Source organism: Mytilus galloprovincialis, chromosome 7, assembly GCF_965363235.1.
Source record: "Mytilus galloprovincialis chromosome 7, xbMytGall1.hap1.1, whole genome shotgun sequence".
NCBI classification, from domain to species: domain Eukaryota; kingdom Metazoa; phylum Mollusca; class Bivalvia; order Mytilida; family Mytilidae; genus Mytilus; species Mytilus galloprovincialis.
In genome coordinates this window covers 33464572-33490839 of record NC_134844.1, presented here as the reverse complement: position 1 = coordinate 33490839, position 26268 = coordinate 33464572, and the positions used below count along the sequence as shown (strand labels likewise).

Genomic DNA, 26268 nt, shown 5'->3' with positions numbered 1-26268 from the left:
TAACAAGAAAATAGTAACAATAATTTTTTGAACATTGCCATATTGAATTATACTTTCACCTATATAATAAAAAAATATTCAGAATGATATAGTTCAGTGAATTAAAGATATGAAATAAAATATCTGATCATCAAATGGTAAAAATCAATTTAAATTAACTTATATTTCCCTATGTTGTTTTTGATGTTGATTTTGATGTGTGCAGTTTCTAACTTTTAAGTGAAGTATTAAACAAACAAAATTCTCATAATTGCAACAAGAAATAAAACCCTTTCTGATTTTTTTCACTGCTTATCAGTTCCAGGATTTGAGGCTTTGGGGTACGTGGAGGGTTTGATCCTTATGATTTGGCCTAGGCAGAACTGAATAAGGGAGTAACCATTTAACTTCAGGTGGAGGAGAGGGGTGTATGTTTTTTTTTTATCTGAGTCAGATTTTTTTTAGCGCAGCTAGTGAACTTTTTTTTTTTTTTTTTATATATATATATAGTTTTTCGATGTTTTTCAAAATTTAACACTATAAGGTATGGAGAAAATTTGGATCAGAATAACATTTTTTGTCATCTGCTTGACCACAATATTTCTTTTCTTCTTTTATCAATTTGGGGATTACGATATTTTTTTTAGGATAACCCCATACCCTCTTGATGTTTAATGGTTGTTTCCTAAGTATATTTCAAGGTTGTATGCAAAACCTTCCTTTTCATCAATGATTTTAAATGACTAATGTTCTTTAATGCAATACATTAGTATAAAAATTAAAAAAAAACATGCATTATCATTGTACTCTCTTGAGAGTCTACGTGTCACACCTGCCTGCAGGAAGACAGGGCTGGTTAGATCGGACATATGTAAACATATGATGTCACCATGTAAAACATAAACATTAGTCTTGTTAATAATTAGTCATAAAAACAAAGAACACGCTTCTAATACATCTCACTAAAAGAACATCGTCTCTTTCTTTTTTTTATTAACTCAGACTGTAACACATTTAACTAGATATTTAATTTGGTCTAGTTTAATATGGATTGTTAATGTTTAATGTCACTTTCAGACCACTTGGCTTCAGCATGGCTGCGCCAGACCAAATAAGTGATAAGGTAAGCCACTGAGCACCTGAAAAGAGAACCACCGACTTTCAGCAGGAAAACTTGCAATCTTGGTCATTAAATTTTTGGAGGCCAAGAGCAGAGTTTGAATTTACTAAAGGGTGGACCAGCCAGTCATAACTGTAGAACTAATCAGACCATTTGGCTGCAAAGGACCCAGTGTAAAGATAAAATTGAGAATGGAAATGGGGAATGTGTCAAAGAGACAACAACCTGACCAAAGAGCAGAAAACAGCACAAGGCCAGCAATGGGTCTTCAATTTAGTGAGAAAATCCGGCACCTGGAGGCCGTACAAGGCTCCAGGTGGTCCCTGTCTAAAAATGTGTACTAGTTCAAACTTCAATGAAAATAGACATCGCACTAAACTTATATCAAAATAATTTAATTTGGCAAAAATTTAACAAGAACAAATCTGCATCTTATCATATGAACATATATGATAAAATGTCCTCTAGTATAAGGTTAATATTAAACAACAAAATCTTATATCATACCAATTTGTCATAAAAAGTCAAAATTATACATTTATAATCAAACAACTATTATCAATCATTAAAAGAGAAAATTAAACTTAAAACATGGGATATCAGACTACCTTTTACATGCTTTGTGAATGATTAGTTTAAATATTAACTTTTTTTACAACAGAACAGCCATGTCTGCTTGCAAAATCATTTGGTCCTTAATTTAGGACTACAACTTAAGTACTTGAATAGTTCTAAATTTTTCACAAGGATTTGCAAGTCACCAAAATACCAAACTGTTATGATCATTTTAAGATATATGCCAGTTTTCACACAAAACAAGATAAGATTCTCATAAATTTCTCATCAAATGACCTTTGAACAACTTGAAGTTCCCTTGTATCAAATATAACTCTTGAATCCATAGACACTGACCAATTGCTTTGTTTACTTATGGTGTTAATGAAAATAACATTTACAACCATAAACAGTAATTTATGAATAAACACAGTATTTTTATTTTTGGACCATATTATTGACTGACTTTATTGAACTGTTGCTAGCCAAAACCAACACTACCACACCTTAAACAAATGCTTTAGATTTATGGATCACAATTACTCAAAGAAACTTGGGTTTGAAGGCCAATTGTTTATTACTCTCTGTACAGGAAAACAAACAAAAATAAAATGTCAACATGCTCATATCTTAGAAATAAGACTGCAGTTATAATCTAAAATCAATTCTTATAAGGAAGCATTTGTATTTATACTTTCTATTTATAGCAATGATAAATATCATCCAATCAGGATGCACTGAAATGATATTTTATGATCAACACCTTAAAAAAAATGAAAATGTTCATTCATCTTGTATATATAACAAATATATACCGCATATATGTAGATCTTCTCATTTCAAGGGAAATAACTCTAAGAAATATTTATTAAATTGTGATATATCTTGCTGTCAGATAAATATACAAATAAAGTATAACAACTATCCATCAGAGTCCAAATGAGGTGTATATACCTGTAATCAACTGTAAAGAAATCTTGCAGCCTTTGACAATGAGCAAATACCTTACAGGAAAGTGGAAATTGGATTTTAATTATATCTTGTTAAACCTTAAAACTTGGTAAAATTCAATAACACATTCATCTTAAAATCACAATATCTGTAAAATACTATAACTGGTTGTGCAAATCAAATGTATGTCAATATCCAGTGTGTGGTCACCATAGCATAAAACCAATTACTGGTATCTTGTAATACTGAATTATATATATATGGATAACAGATGTCTTGTAGATTTCTTATCATTATCCACCCACATAGTAATCACTTTATACAGAAAGGAACGCATAGCAATCACTTTATATAGTAATGAACCATCCAAATTGCTTTAAACAAAGATTCAGATGTTTGGTTTCAAATCAACTTTTTGGGTCAAAATTTATGAACAAACTGTATAATGCTATCATCGGATTGCAGGTTCATTCTTTCGGGAAATCTTGATTTTGATAAGAAGCCTGAGGTTTGCAGAAAGACCTCATTCAATACAATGAAAATTCTTGGTTGATACAATGCATACATGCTCTAAAAAAAGCTTCACCATTGTGCCTGCAGATATGTTCTACTCTGCATTGAACTAGATGTGCTTACCCTCTAGTCAGTGAAAAGTTGGAAGGATATTTGTGGTTCTATAAACAAACTAAATTGTGCAATTTTGACAAAAGTATCAAATATTTAAGAAAAAGACACTTAATTATAGGAAGTGATGTTTATGTCACTTTATAACAGTACAATGTAGAATCCAATAATCAGATCAATAACTATTGCACAGATCATAAAGTCACAGACTAAGCTTTGTTCTCTCAGTTTGTACAGATCACCAAGTTACAAACTCAGCTCAATTCTTTTAGTTTGACAAAACACTCACATTTACTGCTAATTCAGAAATTAGCATTTAAATTAAATATTGCAATTTCATGAAAATCAAGATGCAGTTATATGTATCAGATATTGCATTGGGATTCAAATTATTATTATTGCAATACCTACCCAGTCGTATTATTCATATTAATAAAATCCTTGCAATAATTTCTTAATTTACAGTATCATATATATCTTAGTCATGTTAGTAGACTAAAACATGAAAAGTTTATGGTTTTTCGATAGGTGAAAAGATATTTTTTATTTCAATTGATGATTAATGTAACAAATTTAGAAAGTACATGTACCTACAGTAAAGAGACACTTTTCTATATCTATTGTATTCATATTTAAAAAAAATAACTTAAGTTTCACATGGGTTGTAAAATGTAAATAGATATATATCAGAATGGCAACCAATTTATTCATGTCAATGAATGCGTTTCTGAAATCAGTCATTTTTCACACCTTTGTAACAAATTTTATAAAATGTTTTGAACAAATTATATCTATGTATCTTTTTTAAAATCAATCTAACAAAATTTGTGTTAAAAGGAGTTGTTCTTTGTATAGTTACCATCTGTAGGCTATCCTTGAAAATATTTCAGATAAAAGATTTGTAGAATGTGGAGGACACAAATACCCAAGTTTAAGCTTTGAACCAGGTGCTCCGCAAATTCTCTTTTTGAGAAATTTAGCAAAAAATTAAAGTGCACACTACTACCCCCACCCCTTTATGCAATTAGTCCAAAACCCAACATTTCTTTATATATAATTTACAAGTAGTGTAAGGGAGGTAAATCCAATCATACCCAAATTTGTATGTTAAATGTTTTTGAATTACCTCCCTTTCACTGTTTTTAAATTGTCTTAAATGTCTATTGACCAGATAAAACCTAGTTTTTCACGTTTTTTTTGCCCCTAATTCCAAAAAAATTGAGCCATCATCCCAAAAGTCAATACTAACCATTCCTTCATGGCATGGAAACTTGTGGTATAATTTCAGAGAGATAAGTGCACTTAAACATAGGTTTTTGTTTGAAAACTACAAAATGCTTATTTTGGGCTTCCTTTTTGGTCCATAATTCCTAAACTATTGGGACAATCAACCCCACAATCAATCCCAACCTTCCTTTAGTGGTATTGAACCTTCTTGTAAAAATTTATAGAGATTCATTTACTCAAACTTAAGTTATTGTCCGGACACTAAATGCGTCTTCGGACGACGACACAGACGACGACACAGACAATATGATAGCATTATATGACGCAAATTTTTTTTTGCAGTTGTATAAAAAATGGGATGGAAGGATTAAAAGCCCATTATAAGACAGACGTTTAAGGGTAACATTTGATGTCCTGTCATAAGTCATGGACAAAAAGTCACAATTCATTTTTTCTGATTATTTTCTTTGAATAAAAAATGCCTATTTCTGCAAAAATATTTTGGCATTTTTCTTTAACTATTGTATATAAATCAACTTTGTACACAAAATTTATCAAAAAAATATCAAAATCAAAGATGATTAAATAATTGTTAAAAAAAAATGTCAAAGGTTGCTTGGCACTTAAATGGCTTCATGGTGCCAAGAAATCTTTCTTTTTCACGATTAAAACTAAATAAATCTTTATTTTTCAAGTATGATGACACTTTTCCTAAACTTTAATATGAATATATGTATTAAAGAGTAAATATTTCAAGATATTTCTCTTACAAATTCAAACAGTTGTCAACATATTATTTGTGACTTTTTGTCCTACGAAATTTGTGACTTATGTCCTGTGACTTATGTCCTGTGACTTTTTGTCCTACAAAATTTGTGACTTTATGTCCTGTGACCTTCTGTCTGTTTACCTCAAATACAGGGAGGGCCTAAAGTGAATTATTCCGTTTAGTTAATCTTATGCATAAGTAAAGTTTATACAAGCAGGATATAGGAACTTTGAACATAACAAAATAAATTTGGTTATATAAAACCACTGCTGCTGTGAGACTTACCAATTTATTTAATTTGCACCACACAGATTCTGTTTATAAGAAGAGGAAATTAACTTTTTTACATGCGAACACCTGCTGATAACTACATGGAAAGATATTCAAAATCTTAGTATATCTTAACCATTCAATTAAGCTAATTCACAGATCAAACAATTGTATGTTATTCTGAATAGAATAATTTCATTTACAAATGTTAAATATACAATGTGATTTGACTGTTTGGATGAATGGAATATTTTTGTTTACAGTATGATGGACTGAAAATTTCATATTAACTGAAATTTTTAGCTTTGATTTTACTTCAATCAAAAATCTATAAACAACAAAAAACTGTTAAAATAACTTGCAAGTCTTCCTTATTGCATTAGAATTTTTAGAAAACATTATTTTCAAAATAAGGAAGAATTAGACTTGTAAATTTTGTAAAATTGCAGATTCTGGAAAACAATTGAATTAAAAATTAATATCTGATTGTAGTTCGTCCTTTATTTTTGTATAGAGATCTTATTTGCATATACAGTATTGAACAATCTGGAATGTGTTGGTGTTTTAAAGCTCAATTTCAATTCCATAATACTGTCAATGTACCAATGACTCAGCACTTTCTTTAAAATAATAAGAAATTGGATATATATCACATCTAGACAACAACTTGAGGATGCATTGTACCAGATAACACATCTAAAAGGTCAACAAAGAGTCTTAAACAGATGTGATTTAGAATTCTAAGAAGGGGGTGGGGAAATAACACAATAAAACTAAGTCCAGGTTTTCATTTTTGGGGGTACAATATTGAATTTGTTTATTTCTATCTTAAATAGGTTTTGTCAGTCAATTTTCATCTTTCATTTGTATATAAATGATTTGTGGTTAACTTGAGTTAGTTGAGTGTTAAGGTCAAATAAAACATAAATATAATCATAAGGCATGAAATAAGGTACGTATTAAAAATAAACACCAACTGAATTGCCAGTGGGTCCTGAATTCATAAGTAGGAAAAAATTCCAGTTATAGCTGGTTTAGAGGTCGTGTAACTTGAAAAGCTTAACCAATTTTATTATTGACTAATCTGGTGTACTTTTGAAGAAGTAAATAAATATGTTAACTTCTTCCTGAGACATACAATGTATTGTGTCTCTGCTTCTACATAGAATAGATCCAAACTTCCATTATCTGAGTATAAAAATAAGTTAGAATCTTTTTTATTAAATGCAAATGCAAGGTATTTGATCTAATGAAAAATAAAGTAAACAGGGAATATTGTATAGCAGGTTATTTTCGCTGGGTGTAAATTTTCGCTAATTTTCACAGATAGAACAAAATCGCCAAAATAAATTCCATCAATTTAAAAGTGCACATGAAAAGGTATTGATATAAGTTTTGAATCCACCAAAATGTTTTGTATACCTTATTCCATGTAAATTGCGAAATTTTACACCCACGAAAAATAACCCGCCGTACAGTATGTCCATGGGACACAGATGATGCCTCTCTTGCATATTACATTATAAAGGGACATAACTCAAGAAGAGTAAATTGAATCTACCCAAATTTGTACTTGATCTAAGTTTTGTGGAAATAATATAAGCGTTGTATAAAAGTTTCATATCATTTGGTTGAGACAAACATTAATTAGACAACAACAAAAATGATTCAGCAAATTTTCCATTTGTAAAAGGGCAAAACTTTAGAACAGTAAGTGATGCTACCAAAAATTCATCCTTGTTCTGTGTTTTGTGGTAATAAGCATTGTGCATAAGTTTCATGGTATTTGGTTGAGGCATACTAAACTTAGAGAAAGAAAACAAATTTTGGGATGTACTGAAGGATGTACAGACAGACAAGGGTTAAACTTAATGTCCCCTCTGCTACAGTTTCATCATTGCTACCAAACCTTCAAAATTAACTTTCCACAAATATTTACAATACATTATGTTGAGCTTTTATATCTACATCTTACTAATGTGTTTAGGTACCCTTTGTATTGTTCTGGTATTTCTTCAATATTGTTTCACTTCTCTTGATTAAGTTTGTATCAGCTATATAGATATTTCATTTTGAAACCCATTTGGTAATATTGATTGATATAAAGAACAGATTTAAGAAGACAAAGAGATTTAATACATTGAAAAAGCTTTGAATGCCCAAGTTCTTACACATTTGGATGTCTTTACTTCACACAACACAATAAAAGAAAAGCACCAGACCATTTACTGATTTAAAGATCGCAGAATACATGTATTACAATGGAACCACCAAGGAAGTGAAAAAGGAATTTGCTGACTACATTAAATAAAGTTAAATGTCTGAATGTAAGCAATCTTGGCTGAATCTGTAAGGAAACTTATATTAGACAAAAGTTTGCAAATCAATATTTTCAGTTTGCTTTATAATGTACAACATATATACATGGTATCTACTTATTCTATGTACTGTAAATTCAGAAATTATTGTGATGTTTTTTATTATTGTGAAAAATGCAACAGGTTTATAATCGCAATAATTGAAACTCGCATTTTGAAATTAATATTTAAATTAAACAGGATTTTTTTCAATGTCGCAAAATTAAAATTGCATTTTAGTCTAAAATGACATAATCGCAATAGTAAATGCACACAATAATTTCTGAATTTACAGTATTCAGAGAAGGATTTAAGAGGGGGCCAGTATTATGGGGCCCTCCTTTTTTGAAAATCCTGGATGGGAACCTGCTATTGTTGTTGACCTTTAACCAGAATTTTCCTTTACAGGCGCTTGCCAATGAAAACTTTTGAAACAATTTGGACTTAAGCCTACATACACTCAAAAACATTTGGTATAGGACAGAACTAAATGCATATAATTGGTTTTTTTTTATATAAAAAACCTGTTTATGCATCTAACAATTAGATATAACCATTTGAAGCAATATCATTTCTATCACAATACAAGGATTTCCTGCACTTCATATGATTGCAAACAATTCAATACTTGAAAATAAATAAAACAAATTCCCAAGGTACATGTCATTAAGATGTCAACACAGGATAATAACAATACCATGTATGGATTAGTCAATATCTTACTAATGCCAGTAGACATCAAAGAAAATTATGTGCCTTAATAAGCAGGATTTCTTGCGTCTCAGATGATATACATGCCAATGTTTAGAATATTCCAATCCATATCAGCATTTAATATCCAGGACAAGATAGATAGATCATACATTGAAAGAGTACCTCAGAAGGAAAACAAGTATGCACCATCCTTAAGAAGATAAATTGAATTAACCAATAAAAGAGTGATTGACCTTGCAGCAATGCAAAGGCTGGTGTAAAGTTCAAGGTGACATAGTACTGACACTGTTCCTTTTAATTTCATGAAGTCAAATCAGATGTGGATTCATAATTTTGAAAAAAGAGGGGATGTCAAAAAATAAGCAGCCTTTGGATGTAAAAAGCCTATGGAGTAATCATTTATTTTCATGGATCTCAATTTTCATGGATTGAGAAATAATTATATTTTTGTGTATACATGTACTTGATTTCATGGTTTTACCAAGTCAGCATAAAAGAATAAAAAAATTAATATGTAGGATCTGACACATGCATTGTGTGTGATTCTGTTCTCTTTATTTCCTTTTGTGTATGTGTGTATATGAAACTTTTATTTTGACTTGGACACATGTTACAGCTTTGCTCCTATACATGTACATCATACATGTATATTATATAAACCCAGGTGACCATTTTGACAAATACATCAAACAACAGGTGTATATGTCAAAATAATTTCAAATTGTTAATAATGATTTATCATAATTCTAATATTATCTGCAAATATAAAAGCAATTCTCTGGAAAATAAAAACTTAAACTTATGTGTCGGACAGTACTTACACATAACAACTCTTCACTGAAAAGTAGCAGACCAAATTTAAAGTCATTCTGTTAAGGAGTACTGTAGACAAGTGTGACAGAAAGTTTGGTTTTGAAACAGACAAACAAAGACATAGCCCTTACTCCTACAGAGAGAGTGAGGGTAGTTGAAGAAATACAAAATGGAAAAGAAATAAGTTTTAATTTGGTCAGAGCTCAGAACAACGGATATCTTTTAACTGACAATATGAAAATTACATGTTATCTTTATATTGCATCAGTAGAATTCAGTACCTACAGCATAATTTTCCAAAACATACACCATATTTCATCCAGGTAAAATGATTTTAAACAAATTTGACTTCAGGATGCATCATACTATAGGGAGAATTAACCCTTCAGGCCTTTTTTTATCAGACCAATACCAGGTTCGATGAAAATTCTGTTTATTTTTGGCTGGTGAATACCATGAATACTGCACTCTGATATTTCATGATAAAATCACTAAATTATTGATAATATTTGACCCCAGTGTTTATGACATGTATGACATCAACAAATTGGTAATATAATTTCTGTTTCTTGTGAAACTGGTGAATCATGTTTATTGGGAAATGAGTCTTATTATTACATAATACCAACTTTATAAAGTGTACAGATATTTTCTTTAAATTCAAGGTAGTTCATACACAAGTACTTTTGTAAAAATATTTTTTGCAAATAATCCTCAATCTTCCAAGCCCATCTCCTCAATTAACAATCAAATGGCCCTCTTTATAAAAAAATAATAATTACCAGTGAAATGTTAATCTCAAGATCCAAGGTGCTTGTTTATCAACTTGGCTTTTGATAGTTGTTCTCTACTCATAATTTTTCAAAAAAAAACACACTTAAATTCACAACTTTAATAACCACCAGACAATTTTAGTTGGTTAGCAGTATATCTTAACCTTCCATATTTGTGCCTCACTTAGCTATAGATTTTTCCTTCTATCCTAAACAGTTTGCAAGATATTAGACTTGCATTTTAACCATATATATGCTAAATTTTTACTAACTACATGTAGACAGACAAACTGGAATATAATTCTCAAAAAACCCATACAAACTATGTTGTGTTCCTCTTAACTAAAGTTAAGTTTGGTTTAAATTTCAGACCTTTTGAAGGTAAAGGTTTTTCGAAAAAATATGCAAATAATTAGTACAAAGTAGCTTTAAGGGCAATAACTCCAATAAACAGTCATTTGAATTTTTGAATATCTAAAATCTTGATAATTTTTTGCTGTAAAGAGTTTTCATGCATCCTTTATGTTTAGCAATAACACCAATGTTCATTAGCTACATGTACCATAACAGGAAAGGAAATGTAAATTCTAAAATTTCAAAAGTGAAAAGTATGCATATACATGTGCATGTAGCTATACACACAAATGCATTCATACATGGAAAATGAGTTGTCATTCTCTATCATATCTTCTTTTTGATCTTTGGTGGATTGTCATCTGATTGGTAATTGTTCAACATCTCTCCCTTCAAATATTGAATAGACCAAATCTGTGTGATCTAATGCTAATTTAGGATCAACTTTTCATTATCAAAATATTGGCATCAAGAAATGTCAATGAATAATTTCTAAATGAATCTGATTTTCTTGATACTATGGATTAAAAAGTCTCATTTTATATCTAATTTATTTAGATCATATATTTATCCAAAGTACTATTTGATGATGTGATCGAAAAAAAGAAAAATGTCTTCACATAAAAAATGTCCACTTGAAATGATGAAATCACATCTGTTTAGCATGTTTAGCAAAATTCATAGTTTTCACAGTTAAAAGAAAGTAACATATGAAGAGTATTGATTGGTATTATAGGTGTATAGTCAGAAATGAGAGCTAAAATAAAAATATGTTTTATAAAAACAAACCATCCTCAAGTTTAATTCCAAGCAAGACATCTTCATAATTTGACATTTCTGAACAAACACAGTAGAAATCAGCATGCTTCCCTTGTTGAAATTCTTTTTGTAATATTATCCAGCCATTTAAATAAATGCATTTAATGTGGTATTGTAGCTCAGCATTGTAGGCTGATATTTACAACTGACATGTCTGTAATATCTTGTTAAAAAGATACAAGAAAAATAAAGTAAGATGTCAATAGGAGTACGACAGCAAAGCAAGAAATTAGCTTGTTTGTGTTGGAAACAGTCATGCCCCTATATATGCATCATTATTACTTGAATTGTAAACACTTGATTTTTGAGAATAAAACAAGAAGGTAAAACTTTCCTAATGGTAAAATGCTACAGCTGAGAACCACAAACTTTTGGTGGTATATTTACCTGCACATTTTGTCATAGAAATTACAAGATACAAGAATGTGTCCATATTTCATTTTTTTGTACAAGGATGCCCCACTTGCGTTATCATTTTCTATGTTCAGTGGACCTTGAAATTGGGGTCAAAACTTTAATCTGGCATTTAAATTAAAAAGACCATTTCATAGGGAACATGTGTACTAAGTTTCAGGGTGATTGGACTTCAACTTCATCAAAAACTACCTTGACCAAAGACTTTCACTTGATCCAAATCTATTTGCAACTATTTGTTGTAAATTTATGATTCACTTTTGAGTCAATGTCAACTTTTCTCACGACAAAATGAAAAAAAAATGTCAATGATGATAATAAAGGGCATATCCTTGAACAGTATCAATAACTGTAAAGTATATGTATATCTATTGAAATCATTAACAAACCTTCAACATCTCATTAAAAGTGACCAAGGGACATAACTCTCCTGGATCAGGCCAAATAAAAATATATGTGTGGTTCCAGTAACCCTACCTTCCCTACTTTTTCGCCCTCAAAAATAGCCTACCCTAAAGATTTTATTGTCTTTTTTCATTAAGCACTGTTAAAGTCTGAATGTTGCTCCCATAGACTCAATGTAAAAATAAAACATAAAATAAAAAAAAATTCCTACCTTCCGACCCTAACTTTTTTTCAGATGTAACTGGAACCACACATACTTTTTTATTTGGCCTCAGCATAAATGTTCAGTAGTTAGGCTTATTTCATTGTACATTCATTTTTACTAATGCAAGAAGTTTATGAAACCTTTATGAAATACAATGTACTTCTAAATTCATCATGTTCGTGAATTGAAATACATCATCTTGCTGTTTATATAATTGTACATGTTATTCATATATATCTTATTCAAACTTCATAATAATAACATCTAAATATTTTACCCAGGAAATTCAAGTTTTGTTTAATATGAAAAGGTGAACAAGTACCATACTTTTAATACCACTAAATAGTCTGCTGTAAACCCTATTGATTTTTATGTCAATTCTGACATTAGGACAAATAAGATTTTTTTTAAACCTGTATGTGAATTTTACATGTATGTAAGAAGTCTGTTAATATACTTCTTAATGAAGATCTAGACAATCTAATTAACCTCATATAAGTATACTTTGACTAGATCAGTAGATGATACTCTATATGTAACAGCCACTATGTTCCGTCAGTTATTTTGTTCCGGCGGAACTTTTCAACTAGTTATTTCGTTCCGACGGAACTTTCCAACTAGTTGTTTTATTCCGAGTGCAGTTGAAAAGTTCCGGAAAAAAGGAGCTAGTTGAAAAGTCCCGGAACAATATACTAGTTGAATAGTTCTGGCTGAACAGAACAACTAGTTAGCAAAATTTAAGTTGTATTGCATAGCTCACATAAAACGGAATAAGTTGCATTATCATTCAAATTTAGTATTCATAGTACCCTGAAGAGACGGAAAAATACCCCCTCCTCATGTGGGTACTTTTGAAAAATATCAATTTCAGATTAATGTATAACAATAAATTAGAACTTATTACGTTATTTTACTTTGCATCAATTCTCCAAATGTAACTTTGTAACTGGTTGATAAGTTCCTTTTGACTTTTGTAATCCGTATCTTGGTTCCCCTTTGAAAGGTTCAAATATAATATGTTGCGCTTTTACTTTGCATCAATTCACCAAATGGAACTTTGTGACTGGTTGATAAGTTCCGTTGGAACTTTTGGGCTAGTTTGTTAGTTCCGGTTTTGACTAATTTGGCAAAAAGGAACTTTCTAACTAGTTGATTTGTTCTGTTGGAACTTTTCAACTAGTCACTTTGTTCTGGTGGAACTTTTAAACCAGAGGAAGAACAAAGTAACTAGTTAATAAGTTCCTCCGGAACCTTTCAGCTAGTCAGTTCTTTCCGCCCGGAACTTACCAACGTCGGAACAAAAGAGCATTTACATATAGAGGATAACTTTCAAATATATGTAATCATATAATTTTCAGCTGCTAGAACCTAAACTTTGAAAGCTAGCAACCTTGCAGAAATTATGGGACCAAACAATAGGATTAAGACCAATACAACTAGTCATTTGAGAGTTCAGCTTTTTAATTCCAAAGATGAATTATTTGATAAAATAATTACTTTATCACACCAGATATATTTCTTTAAATTTAAAATCATCATGGATTTTGTTCAACTCGAAGAAGGATACACAAATGATTATCTAACATCATCTGACTGAAGAATGTTGATTATTTTTAATCATTACACATGTTTCAAGGTAAAAAAAATAAGATAAAAAGCCGGCTCTTTTGTTATTGGCTGCAGATCTAGAACGCTTCATCAGTTTGCTGTTCTATTTTAGCCTCTCGTCAGGATGCGTTCAATGTCAATATTTGAACAAACCTACCCCATAAACCAATCCATAGTGTCCCTTAAATATTCGGGTATCTTCTCCAGTTTGTCACTTTCAATAAATGTCTTTCTTTCACAATCTTCTTAGTGTCAACCAAAACAACATACCAATATGGCGATTTTCATAATACCTTGCGCGCGATTAAGTGCGCACAGGAGACTTTGTTTATCAGATATAAAAAAAAAAGATTTATGCAGTAAAAACAGGCACAGTTGTAAATCAGCATTAGGAAAAACTGCTTAGCGTTAGATTGCTTCTTTAATATTACAAAATATAGTTTTAAACGGAAGATATTTTACTTTTCTTGACAAAGGTGAAAGCGAAACTGAAAGTTGAAAGAGAAGACAACTCTATTGAAAAGAGGCCCACTATGGTAAATAACCTCATGTACGAGCGGGCGAGAAATGTAATTAACAGAAATTCGAAATATGATCAGCACTCAAATAATGTTGATAGATAGTTTTATATAACCAATGCTGATATAAATGATGGGGCAAACTTTATAGCTTGCATTTAGCATTAGAAGTTCAATGCAGAGACATATGATACAATATATGATTTAATTTTGGTTATAGAAGTTTCAGCCTCCTGTAACTGGGCATCAAGTTATATGATTAAGTTTTTATAACCGGAATCATTTCTTTGTTGTGACTCCGGAGGCATTCAGTTTCCGACTTTAGTTGTCAAAGATATCCGCAGTGATAATAGATTTCACAGTGATATGATATATGAAATGACATATTTCTTCAGATTTTAACTGACAGAGAAAAATCTCCAAAATGTATTTCTCATACAGAAAAATACTTTAAATATCTTACTGAATTCCATTTAAAATGGAGAAAAATCACTTTATTCGACCAGTATGACAAGAGACTTTCTATACTAAAGTTAGTATTGAAAGTCCCTGGTGGGAAAAAGCAGATCTGTCACGTTAGTGTATCAGCGGCAATCACACCACATTTTCTTATTTTATATAGATAACTTCGTATGGTACCAAACTACATGAGAACTTTCAGAGAAGAGGCCTATAATAAACTCATCTTTTTATAAGTGTCAAACAAAAGAGAAACGAAACCAAACCAATCAAAAGAGAACTTTTAAAAATAAATCCAATGAAAAAGGAACCAATGAAAATATTAGAAAAATAAAGTTGAAGTAACAGGTACGTGAATGGATGATCTCGTGGAATTTTATCAGTCTAATTAGAATATAGAACTCTAATTTCGTTAACTCTATATGGAGTATAACGAAATTAGAGTTCTATATTTCAAAGTAGACTGTATATGGTTATTCACTTATCTTAACCATTAAAGCAAATTAAGTCATAGCCCTATTGTAAAGGAATTCCAAACTTGAAAGTGAAGACCCACAGCCCTAAAGATATGAAGTTACAAGAACGAGTTGTCTTTGGTTGTCTATTTGTTTATTTGACTGTATCAGTCCTTTTACTTTTGTTTGATTTGCTATTTCGGGGTTGGCAGATTGTCTTTGCCGTTCATGACTTTACATAAGTCATCTGTATGATTTCTCCAATAGAGACTCAATGTCTGGGCCGTAAATTACATAGAGGCATGTAGGCAGTCGCCTCCTATTGCGGTCTGACAAAAAAAATAAATGTAGAAAAAAAACACTGAAAAGAAAAAATGGTTAAAATCATGCATTATTTTTATAGCACTGGTTGTTAGTCAAAACAACAAGGTGGTTAATCATAATGGCATGCAGGTTTGTTCAATATTTAGATCTGAACAGTCGGTATCCAACTCAACTCCTTTGCACACATAAAATTTTCCCACCAAATACTATTGCATCTGCATACATAGAAGTTACAATGTTGGCAATATTGAATGCATATATATAGAAGTGTTAAAAAGATGGGATTCGTCCAGTCAGAAAAAATCACCTTACCATTTGACAAAGCCAGAATAAAACTTTTTGGTGTATACAAACATTGTTACGTTTTAATAATTTGAACTTCATAGATAAAATTATGATAAGATAAGATATTTTTTATTTCCAATTATGGGCCCCAAAGGGCATAAACATTACAACATCAATAATTTTTTCATAATACAATACAAACAATGAGATAATAAAAAAAAAAAAAAAGTTAAACGAGAACTATTTAAGTTCTTAAAGAATACGTAGATAAAGAATCTATAGTATGTTTTTTTTTTAATACTAATGCATTTTATTGCAAGTGTGGTTGATATAGATAACAAACAAGCAGCCCAAAAAGAAAAAAAGAAAAATAGATATCCACATATGTATAGTACACAAAAAGTTGGATCAATTAAATACATAATAATTAGCCAAAAAGAAAGTAGAAATTAAACATGTCCATGACTCATCCTGTGTCAGCAGCAAATAGGAAAGCATTATGGTTTCCTAAAGGCAGCTGACACCAGGGGGCGATACCTTATGGGCCATAGGCATGTAAAATGTGTGTAAATGTCTCTTTCCTACCTGTATCAAAAGCAAACAAGGAAGCATCATAGGTAACTTGAATGCAGTTGATACCAGGGGACGATGCCTCAAGGATATAAGAGAACATTTGAATAGATAATATATCTTAACAATTATTTTTTTTTTTAATCGGCTAGTATGTTTGTGATATTCAGATGAATATAATTTTCTATGTCCAATCAAATGTATATACACACATAGATTTCCTTTAACTAATCTTCACTAAGGAAGATGTTTGTATATAAAATTACATATTATTTTAAGTAACTCAACATTTTCTACACTAAATAACCAGATAATTTTGCTTTGACTGTTCATATGATTAAAATAAGAATTATATTGTGCAATACTAGCTAACATAAAATTTCTATCAACCTCAAATTTGTTACAATCAAATAGAAAATGAGCCTCATCTTCGACAGTATTGGAAGAACATTTATTACATATTCTGTTAATTCGGGGAATACCCTGATATCTACCTAATTCTATTTGTAATCTATGAGAAGATACACGTAATTTAGTAAAACTTCTTCTAAGTTCAAAATTCTTGATCAATGTTAGATATTTTTCAAAACCAAAATTTGTTTTATATAAAAGGTAGGTTTTCAGTTTACTGACTGAAAATTTGAGTTATTGAGTATGCATTTTCATTTTAATGTTTGAAAATTGTGTCTTTGAAACAAAGTCAAAATTAGTTCGATTTGGACAGCCAAATAAGCTGGATAAACCACAAAAAATGACCAACTTCAGGGGGCTTTCATTTTAAGTCTTTGCAAAACTTTCCTTAAACTTAAGTAAAAATAGCTTGTAAAGTGTCATAAAGCAGGATAAAGCGAAAACAAATCTTGTTCTACCGGGACACGTAATCTAACTCTGGTTTATTACTATTTTAATATATTCCAGGTGCATATTTATTGAAATGTAACAAAAAATTAACAAGTCGTGTATTCTTGGGAAATACATTGCATACAAGGAAAAGGCCCGAAAAAATATCCTTTTCTGCATGGAATGGGTCCAAAAAAATTTTGACGCGCTCCGCTCGGCGATAATAAATTGCCTGCTCTTACAGGCAAATTACGGCCCTGAATGTCTTAGTACTTTTAAACAATTATAGGTCACCCTATGGCCTTCAACAATAAAAAAAAAAGTATATTTATGCAGCATAATCGAAGTAAAAAATATCACCAAGGATTGTATAGTAATACTATACAAATTCTTGATATAACTAAACATATATACTTAGAGACCAAAATGACACAAACCTAGGTGAAAATGATTAAATCCTATATTGAACATCAATATGTACACCGTGACTTGTATCAGATTTGTTTTGATACTTTGACGTCAAGATCATACATCGATTTGAGACCGGGCGGCTCTCTGATATTACTTCAGCTGTTTTATTGATCGCTCAAGTGTTAAAAAAATATGTATATTATGAATTTAGCAGAAATTATCAACGAAATGTTATCAATTCAAACTTGTCCAAATAACAAAAAATACACACCAAAACAGTAAGATGAAGTATTGGACCATCTGACTTGCATAGTTTTGAATGTCATTCAAGTCGAGGGAACCACATCGCATTATCCTTGAATTGCAGAAGTCGCTTGTACACGAATCTCTCTTAAAATGCTGGAATATATTTAACAGTAGCAAGACTCTTTCCTTTCGTCATATAAGTTGTTGGATTAATTTATTATTTTGCAGAATTTACTCGTTTTTTCTTATGTCAAAATAAATCATATCTAATTACAGTTTGTAGGATTTATTCCCCTTGATATACAACCCTGTCCTAAGACTTAGCACGTTAATTCCGATCTTTTCAGTGATCATATGTTTTTCTTGAAACCTAAGCCACTCACATCCATAAATCAATTCTTCATTGTAAATCTTTCTTGTAATCAACTTAAAAAAATTTGTTTGCACCCAAACTTCAAATAAAAATTTTGTTCAAACGATTGCCATTTCTATTAGATATATTGCAAAGTTCGCATGAGGAACAGCCAAACCAAAGAAGGCGTCGCACGCAAAGAAACTTTACTTTTGGAAATAAAGTAGTTGAGGTCCAGCTACAAAAATGAAGAGAATGAAAACAGTGAGTCGAAAGTACAATTAACTATCATTACAAATGATAAAACCTAAACATTTGAAAACAAGGGACATGTAACAGTAGCGTTGACAGTAGCATTCGTGGAGCTAGCCTCCTGGTTTCATTAGATAATATCTGAAATTGGGACTTCAGTTTTTTTTTTTAATTTCACAGAGAAATCAGTAAATGAGTGTCTGGATAGGCATTGCATATTATTTTTCTTAATTAATTATCCATTTTTTTTTTTTGCATTGAACAAATATGCTTCTGATGTTGTACTGTTATACCACTGTCCCAGGTTAGGGCGAGGGTTGGGGTCCCGCTAACATGTTTAACCCCGCCACATTATTTATGTATGTGCCTGTCCCAAGTCAGGAGCCTGTAATTCAGTGATTGTCGTTTGTTTATGTGTTACATATTTGTTTTTTGTTCATTTTTTTTTTTACATAAATAAGGCCGTTAGTTTTTTCGTTTGAATTGTTTTACATTGTCTTATCGGGGCCTTTTATAGCTGACTATGCGGTATGGGCTTTGCTCATTGTTGAAGGCCGTACGGTGACCTATAGTTGTTCATGAATGTCTGTGTCATTTTGGTCTTTTGTGGATAGTTGTCTCATTGGCAATCATACCACATCTTCTTTTTTATATTGCATGTTCTATACAATTCTTTATAAATTGTATAATTTGAGATTTGATACTCCTTTGATGTGGCAATCACATTTTCAGACCATTGAAAAAGGCTTAATTTAAATGGAAAAAAGCTCTTCTGAGTGTGACAATTTGCTATATATAAACAAAGTATATGTAAACTGAGACTACTATAACGTAGCAGTCTCAGATGTAAATAGTTCTTAATTGTAGACTGATAAAACCGTATACCTTCTTATGTGATTGAAGGTCTAAATTAAAATTGAGAAAGGAAATGGGGAATGTGTCAAAGCGACAACAACCCGACCATAGAGCAGACAATAGCCGAAGGCCACCAATGGGTCTTCAATGTAGCGAGAAACTCCCGCACCCGGAGGCGTCCTTCAGCTGGCCCCTTACAAAATGTGTATACTAGTTCAGTGATAATGGACGTCATACTGAATTCCGAATTATACATAAGAAACTAAAATTAAAAATCATACAAGACTAACAAAGACCAGAGGCTCCTGACTTAAGACAGGCGCAAAATTGCGGCGGGGTTAAACATGTTTATGAGATCTCAACCCTCCCACTTTACCTCTAACCAATGTAGAAAAGTAAACACATAACAATACTCACATAACACAAATCTAACAGAAATTAACTCTGAAGTAAATTTGAACCGCAGTCAGCAGAAAGTGTTCAAGGCCGACTTTTGCTCTGCTGCGTTCTTGCGCTGTGTATTTTTATATATAGCACGTCTTTTACGAATTAGTCTCGTTGCGAGAGAGTTTTCGTTCTTACTGCGAACAATCAACTATGTATATGGAGCATCTGTACAAAGGCAGATGCAGGATTTTGGAAAGTGGGGGCGAAATTTGTAAAGATCGCCTATTTTTAGGACATTTTTGGGGCTAAAAAAACATAAAATAAGTTTAAAATGCACCCTTTAACGGTTACTGACGTGGAACATGTATATTTTACAGTTGCTGTAAAGTGTAAGGGTTGGACATGTTTTATGCTGTATTAATTCTCCCTATCAAGTGTCTATCATAAAATGATAGTATGGATCCAAAGCTATGTACTGATATATTTGATGTGGGACTTGTCATTAAAACATAGACATGGCAAATTATAGTGTGTTGTATGTTAAAGTAGGATAAACTTACAGATTTCTTTTTGTAAGCAAAATATACGCCAGGCTATTCAATGAAATTTACAAAACGACCGACACGAGTTTAAAAAATACAAACAAGCAATGTTTAGCCAAATGTTTCGTTGAAAAGTTTCACCCAAACACGAGAAGTAAGGGGTTCCAAATCAACCAAAAGACTACGAATGAGTCTGAAATGACAACGAATTTATGAATGCCGGTCGCCAAATGGAGACATAAAGACCACACCTGGTAGGCAGGTTGCAGTCTGGTTTTGAAAAAAGTATTCAATATATCAGTTCAGCGAAACAGACCGTGATTCCGGTCAGACACTGAAACCCGGCCCCAAAAAATTACGCCCGTTCTTATGCATCATGTTCATTTAATGCTAAATAATTCGGTTGGAAATTGTCTTTTCTAATAGTAAAAAATAAATGGATAAGATTATTGTTTTCAATCCAGATACGGCCAGAATTTTTGTTTAAGTCAAACATCAGAGTTAGATTTTTTTCTCAAATATCTCAGACTGCCTCCTCAAATCTAAGTACCTTAGACTTTAAATCAATCTAGAGCTTTAAATACTGACCGGGGATCATTGTTCAGCTATGTTATTTTGAAATAGACTAGGGCGTTTGGGGTTAAACATGTTTTCGTATGTAAATAATATTGATGTGGAACATTTTTTTCATGAGAGTGTAATAGAGTCTTACTTTCTGTTTGGTGGAATTGTAAAAATAAAAGTCAACGCCTTCTTCCTCAATCTCGTCTCGCTTTGAAGGTGTCATGATTGTCATTCTCAGCCTAAGCAATGTGTTACTGTAATTTTAATTTAAAAATGACCGAGTGACATTTTTACAACGCACTGGTCAACTCCACCAAAGCGAATCACATGACTTTGCCATAGTCGGTAAGTACCAGCGAAAAATATCTTATAAATAAGTTAAGAATTGTTGTATAAAAATTAAATACACGGGCAATGGCAAAGTTCAGGAAGTCTGGTCTGATTAATCATCCCCCCCCCCCCCCGAAAAAAAAAGTCCCAGCAAAGGGGGGGGGGGCGTACGCGGCCCTCTACGCCCCCCTCTGGATCCGCCGTTGCATCTGTATAATGATTTATTGGAGTGAAGTCTGGTATTTTGGTAATTATTAGGTTAAAGAAAGGGTACTTTTCAATATGTCAAATCAAGTAGTGGCGTACTACTATATTTGAATCAGTTGGAAGAAGACTGAGAAGAAGAAGAAAATTTTATTTTTAAAACAATTATATTATTATTTTATTATATGTCTCTGCCAATACCTCTCTTGTTAGCTTCTTCTATTCCCAAGAACTGGAAAAATATTGGCCAACTGGTTGCAATGGTTGCGTGTTGAATTAGGTCCAGAGACAAAAATTTGAAGCATGATTTATTCACTGATATAGACCTAAATATCCAGTGACATATATTTTTTTAAATATAATTAATTTTTGACACAATTAAACAGGTATACAAGCAAAATACTGTAAGAAAATTTATAGTTTGTTCGATTTCATTTTATTTTATTCTTTCATTAATAACTACTTCACTGAAGAGGCGGAGCCAGACTGTTAATTAACAACTTTTGAGATAGAAGTTAGAGCACTGGCTAAAACTCCTCCAATTCTTCGCTTTTCAAACGAAACTTTCGACTAGACCGGAGATTACAATAACTAAGAAATCATTTAGTTAATGCACTCCTCTAAAAACAACAGTAGTTAGCTCACTTAAAGGATCAACATATTGTTACGAGTTCGGGGCTGGTACATAGGTTTCATACTAGCTCTTTTATTTTAGAGACTCAAATGGTCTAGTATCTATGCAATGGCGTCTGTTTGGAATTCTAAACATTTGTTTTAATATTTTAGAAAGAAAATAATGGCCTTTCAGTCAAAAGATGAGACGAAAATTCCAAACGTCGATTTTTCTTTAAAATGAGATTAGTTTCCTCCATGATGGCTGCAATCGAGAAAGGTAATTTAATGAAAAATACGAGCACTTGACATTTTCTACATGACCACAGCTGATAAAAAAAAAAAAAACAATAACAGATATATTGAACTAATCCACCTTTAACATTTTCGTTTACTATAATTTGCAAGTTGCAACCCTTGGTCAGGTCTTATTTATCCCTTGTCACCTTTAGCTCATGATGCTGTATGATTTTTTTTATGTGATAGTCGGTTATAGAGCTCCCCTGGCCCCGGCGCCATAAAACTATTTGAGTAAAGTTTTTTTACTCAGCCTGAGAATTTTCTCAATTTTTTTATTCTCAGCAAAATGCACCGCCATAAAAGAATTCTCAGATATTTTCTTACTCAAAGTTCTTAAATATTTGAGTATAGCCAAAACCATACTTAAGTATATAAAAAAATCTTAAATGTTTTTTTTAAGGTAATTTTATATAAAATTACAAATGTTGATAGTGTTTTTGTTAAAATTTGCAATGAAGAACTTCACTTATCACCCCAAATCAAATTCTATCCAAAGGAACATACACATCTTGATTCCTTATCATATTTTTTATACGACCGCAAAATTTTTAATTTTTCGTCGTATATTGCTATCACGTTGGCGTCGTCGTCTTCCTGCGTCATCGTCGTCCGAATACTTTTAGTTTTCGCACTCTAACTTTAGTAAAAGTGAATAGAAATCTATGAAATTTTAACACAAGGTTTATGACCACAAAAGGAAGGTTGGGATTGGTTTTGGGAGTTTTGATCCCAACATTTTAGGAATTAGGGGCCAAAAAGGACCCAAATAAGCATTTTCTTGGTTTTCGCACTATAACTTTAGTTTAAGTAAATAGAAATTTATGAAATTTTGACACAAGGTTTATGACCACAAAAGGAAGGTTGGGATTAATTTTGGGAGTTTTAGTTCCAACAGTTTAGGAATTAGGGGCCAAAAACGTGCCCAAATAAGCATTAATCTTGGTTTTCGCACAATAACTTTAGTATAAGTAAATAGAAATCAATGAAATTTAAACACAAGGTTTATGACCACAAAAGGAAGGTTGGGATTGATTTTGGGAGTTGAGGTCAGAACAGTTTAGGAATTAGGGGCCAAAAAGGGGCCCAAATAAGCATTTTTCTTGGTTTTTGCACCATAACTTTAGCATAAGTAAATAGAAATCTATGAAATTTAGGGCTGAATCCAGCTTGAAAGTTGTGTCCATACTTGCCCCAACCGTTCAGGGTTCAACCTCTGCGGTCGTATAAAGCTGCGCCCTGCGTAGCATCTGGTTTTCATACATTTTTTAGGATGAAATACTCAAAATCGATGTTTTATGGTATTAAATGGTCAAAACATGTTCAAGAATTTTACTGGACTTTAACCATGTTAACACATTTACGTGTACTTTAACAGTTTAATATTATTCAAAATAAGTGGACCCCTCTTTTAGAAAAGTTGATTATATTAAGCGACGTTTTTTTTTCGACGCACTGTTAAACTCCACCATAGAGAATGACATGACTTTGACAATCAGTAAATTCCAGCGAAAAATATCTTTATAAGTGAAGAATTGTCGCATAAAAATTAAATACTAAAGTACACGGGAAATGAAGTCTAGTCTGATTAATCATTTTACCAAAAAAAAAAAAAAACACCCTCAAATTAAAAAAAAAAAAAAGGCATATGTTTTTTATAACTCAATAGATAGTTTTCATTATAAAACTTATGTACATATACTTTTTTCTGAAGTAAATTCTTTAATTTGTTCATATTAAGAAGAAGTTTACATAATTCTAATTGTTTCCTTCCATATAAAGTGACCTCCGTGTGACCCATCTCGTAAAAATCCGGTGATCGCAATACGCATGGATGTCCTTAAAATAAACTATTATCTGACTGTACATGTTAAACACGTGCTCAATATCCATGCTTTTTGGTGGATTGTTGACAAACAGGTGACAATCGTTAAACCTTGACTTCAAAACACGAACTTTAATTACCTGCTATATTTTCACAACACTGACCGATTGAAAAAAAAATTGACGATTACACGAAATTTATGCGAAAAAAAAAAAATGATAAAATCGTGCACAGAAGACTTAGTTTATGATGTTTGTATGCATTGGTTCAAGAATTGGAATAACATTAGTTTTCACTGGTCACTTGTTTATTATGACTTAAAATAGAAATACAGAATCAAAAAAGTCTGAGCTCACATTCGCCAGCATGCTTAATTACATTGTTTTCGTTTTTTTTTTTGTTTTTTTTTTTCACTTCCAATAAATTTTTAATATAATTATGCTCCAAAATAGATGATAGATAGGCAATTTTTAACCGGATTTTTGTTACAAAAATGTCAGTTATTGATTTGGGGATGTACGGCGGACGGCCGGGCTGTCGGGCGGCAATCAAATGTTGTCCGTGCATTAACTCATGAACCGTTCAACCAAAGCTTTTAAAATTTTAATATGTTATTACTGACAACTATACGAAGGTCAAGTTCAATAATGGCGATTTTGACTTTTACCGTTCAGGAGTTATGGTTCTTGAAAGATTGAAAAATGGAGTTTCCAGTTGTGTCCGTGCATTTACGCATGAACTGTTCTACCAAAGCTTCCCAAATTTTAATATGTTGTTACTGATGACAGAATGGAGGTCAAGTTCAATAATGACGATTTTGACTTTTACCGTTCAGGAGTTATGGTTCTTGAAAGATTGAAAAATGGTGTTTCCTGTCGTGTCCGTGCATTTTCTCATGAACCATTCAACCAAAGCTTTTGAAATTTTAATATGTTGTTACTGATGACAAAACAGAGGTCAAGTTCAATAATGATGATTTTGACTTTTACCGTTCAGGAGTTATGGTTCTTGAAAGATCGTAAAATGGCGTTTCCATTCACGTTGTTGCATTTACTCATGAACCATTCAATCTAAGCTTTTCAAATTTTAATATGTTGATACTGATGACAAAATGGAGGTCAAATTTGATATTGACGATTTTCACTTTCACCATTCATCAGTAATGGTTCTTGTGATATTGCCAGGACACAAATAAATGTTAATAAATCCGGTTTGCTGTCGTTGTGACAGCCTCTTGTTTTTATTTTGTTGAACAGTTGGGCTTATCAATGTCTTTTCTCTTTTAAATCTATTTTTACAATTTACTACTGGTATCTGCTGTTGTCAAACATATGTCGTTGATCCAGATAAATCATTTATCATGTCAAAATCATGATACAGAAGGAAATTTCCATATGCACGATCAGAATTTTACAGAAAATATTTCTTACTGAATAGAGAAAAATAGAACATCTTCCCCTACTCCCCTTTTCATGACCCTCATAAGTTGGATAGTTTTGTTTGTTTTATTAAACTGTTTTTATTTACGAAAATGATATTTGTACAAAGTGTTGTTAATAACTGTAATGGACATTAAATATATATGCCATGCTTTCTCACACGACGTCGTATTTTTATTTTCTCTTCCTGTGCAATATGATATTAAACTCATTATGCAGAGCAATTTTCATGACTACTTGCATCATCGTTAAATCGTATTAAACATGTTAAATTCTGTATCAGATTTATATTAATATTAAAGTTACATATATCTTGAATATTGAAAACGAATTCAAATCATTTACTGGCTTTCATATTGATTTAAAAATATTTGGTTTGCCTTTTTTTTTGTTTTTTTTTTTTGTTTTCTGTTTCCATTGTAGATGTGAGAAAAAAGCAGCTCTGTTTCTCTTAATTTTGTCACATGGTGTCTTATGTCGTCTGATTACATAATGGATGTTATTATTGATCCGTAATAATTATCTTTTCAAAATGTTTATTTGG

General features: G+C 31.5%; 2 protein-coding genes across 3 annotated transcripts in view; one reads left to right on the top strand and one right to left on the bottom strand.

Annotated features, from left to right (window-relative positions):
* The window catches only part of LOC143082819 (MOB kinase activator 2-like), a 47196-nt gene extending 32937 nt beyond the window's left edge, over positions 1–14259 (bottom strand). The window contains exon 1 of the mRNA XM_076258689.1: positions 14115–14259. Within this exon, the coding sequence (XP_076114804.1) occupies positions 14115–14131 (17 nt within the window). The 5' untranslated portion in view covers positions 14132–14259. The remainder of the gene's footprint in view (positions 1–14114) is intronic.
* An 8024-nt stretch (positions 14260–22283) lies between these two features.
* Positions 22284–26268, top strand: part of LOC143082818 (uncharacterized) — a 33428-nt gene continuing 29443 nt past the window's right edge. For both annotated transcript variants that reach the window (XM_076258684.1, XM_076258686.1), the window contains exon 1: positions 22284–22443. In XM_076258684.1, the coding sequence (XP_076114799.1) occupies positions 22404–22443 (40 nt within the window). In that variant the 5' untranslated portion in view covers positions 22284–22403. The remainder of the gene's footprint in view (positions 22444–26268) is intronic.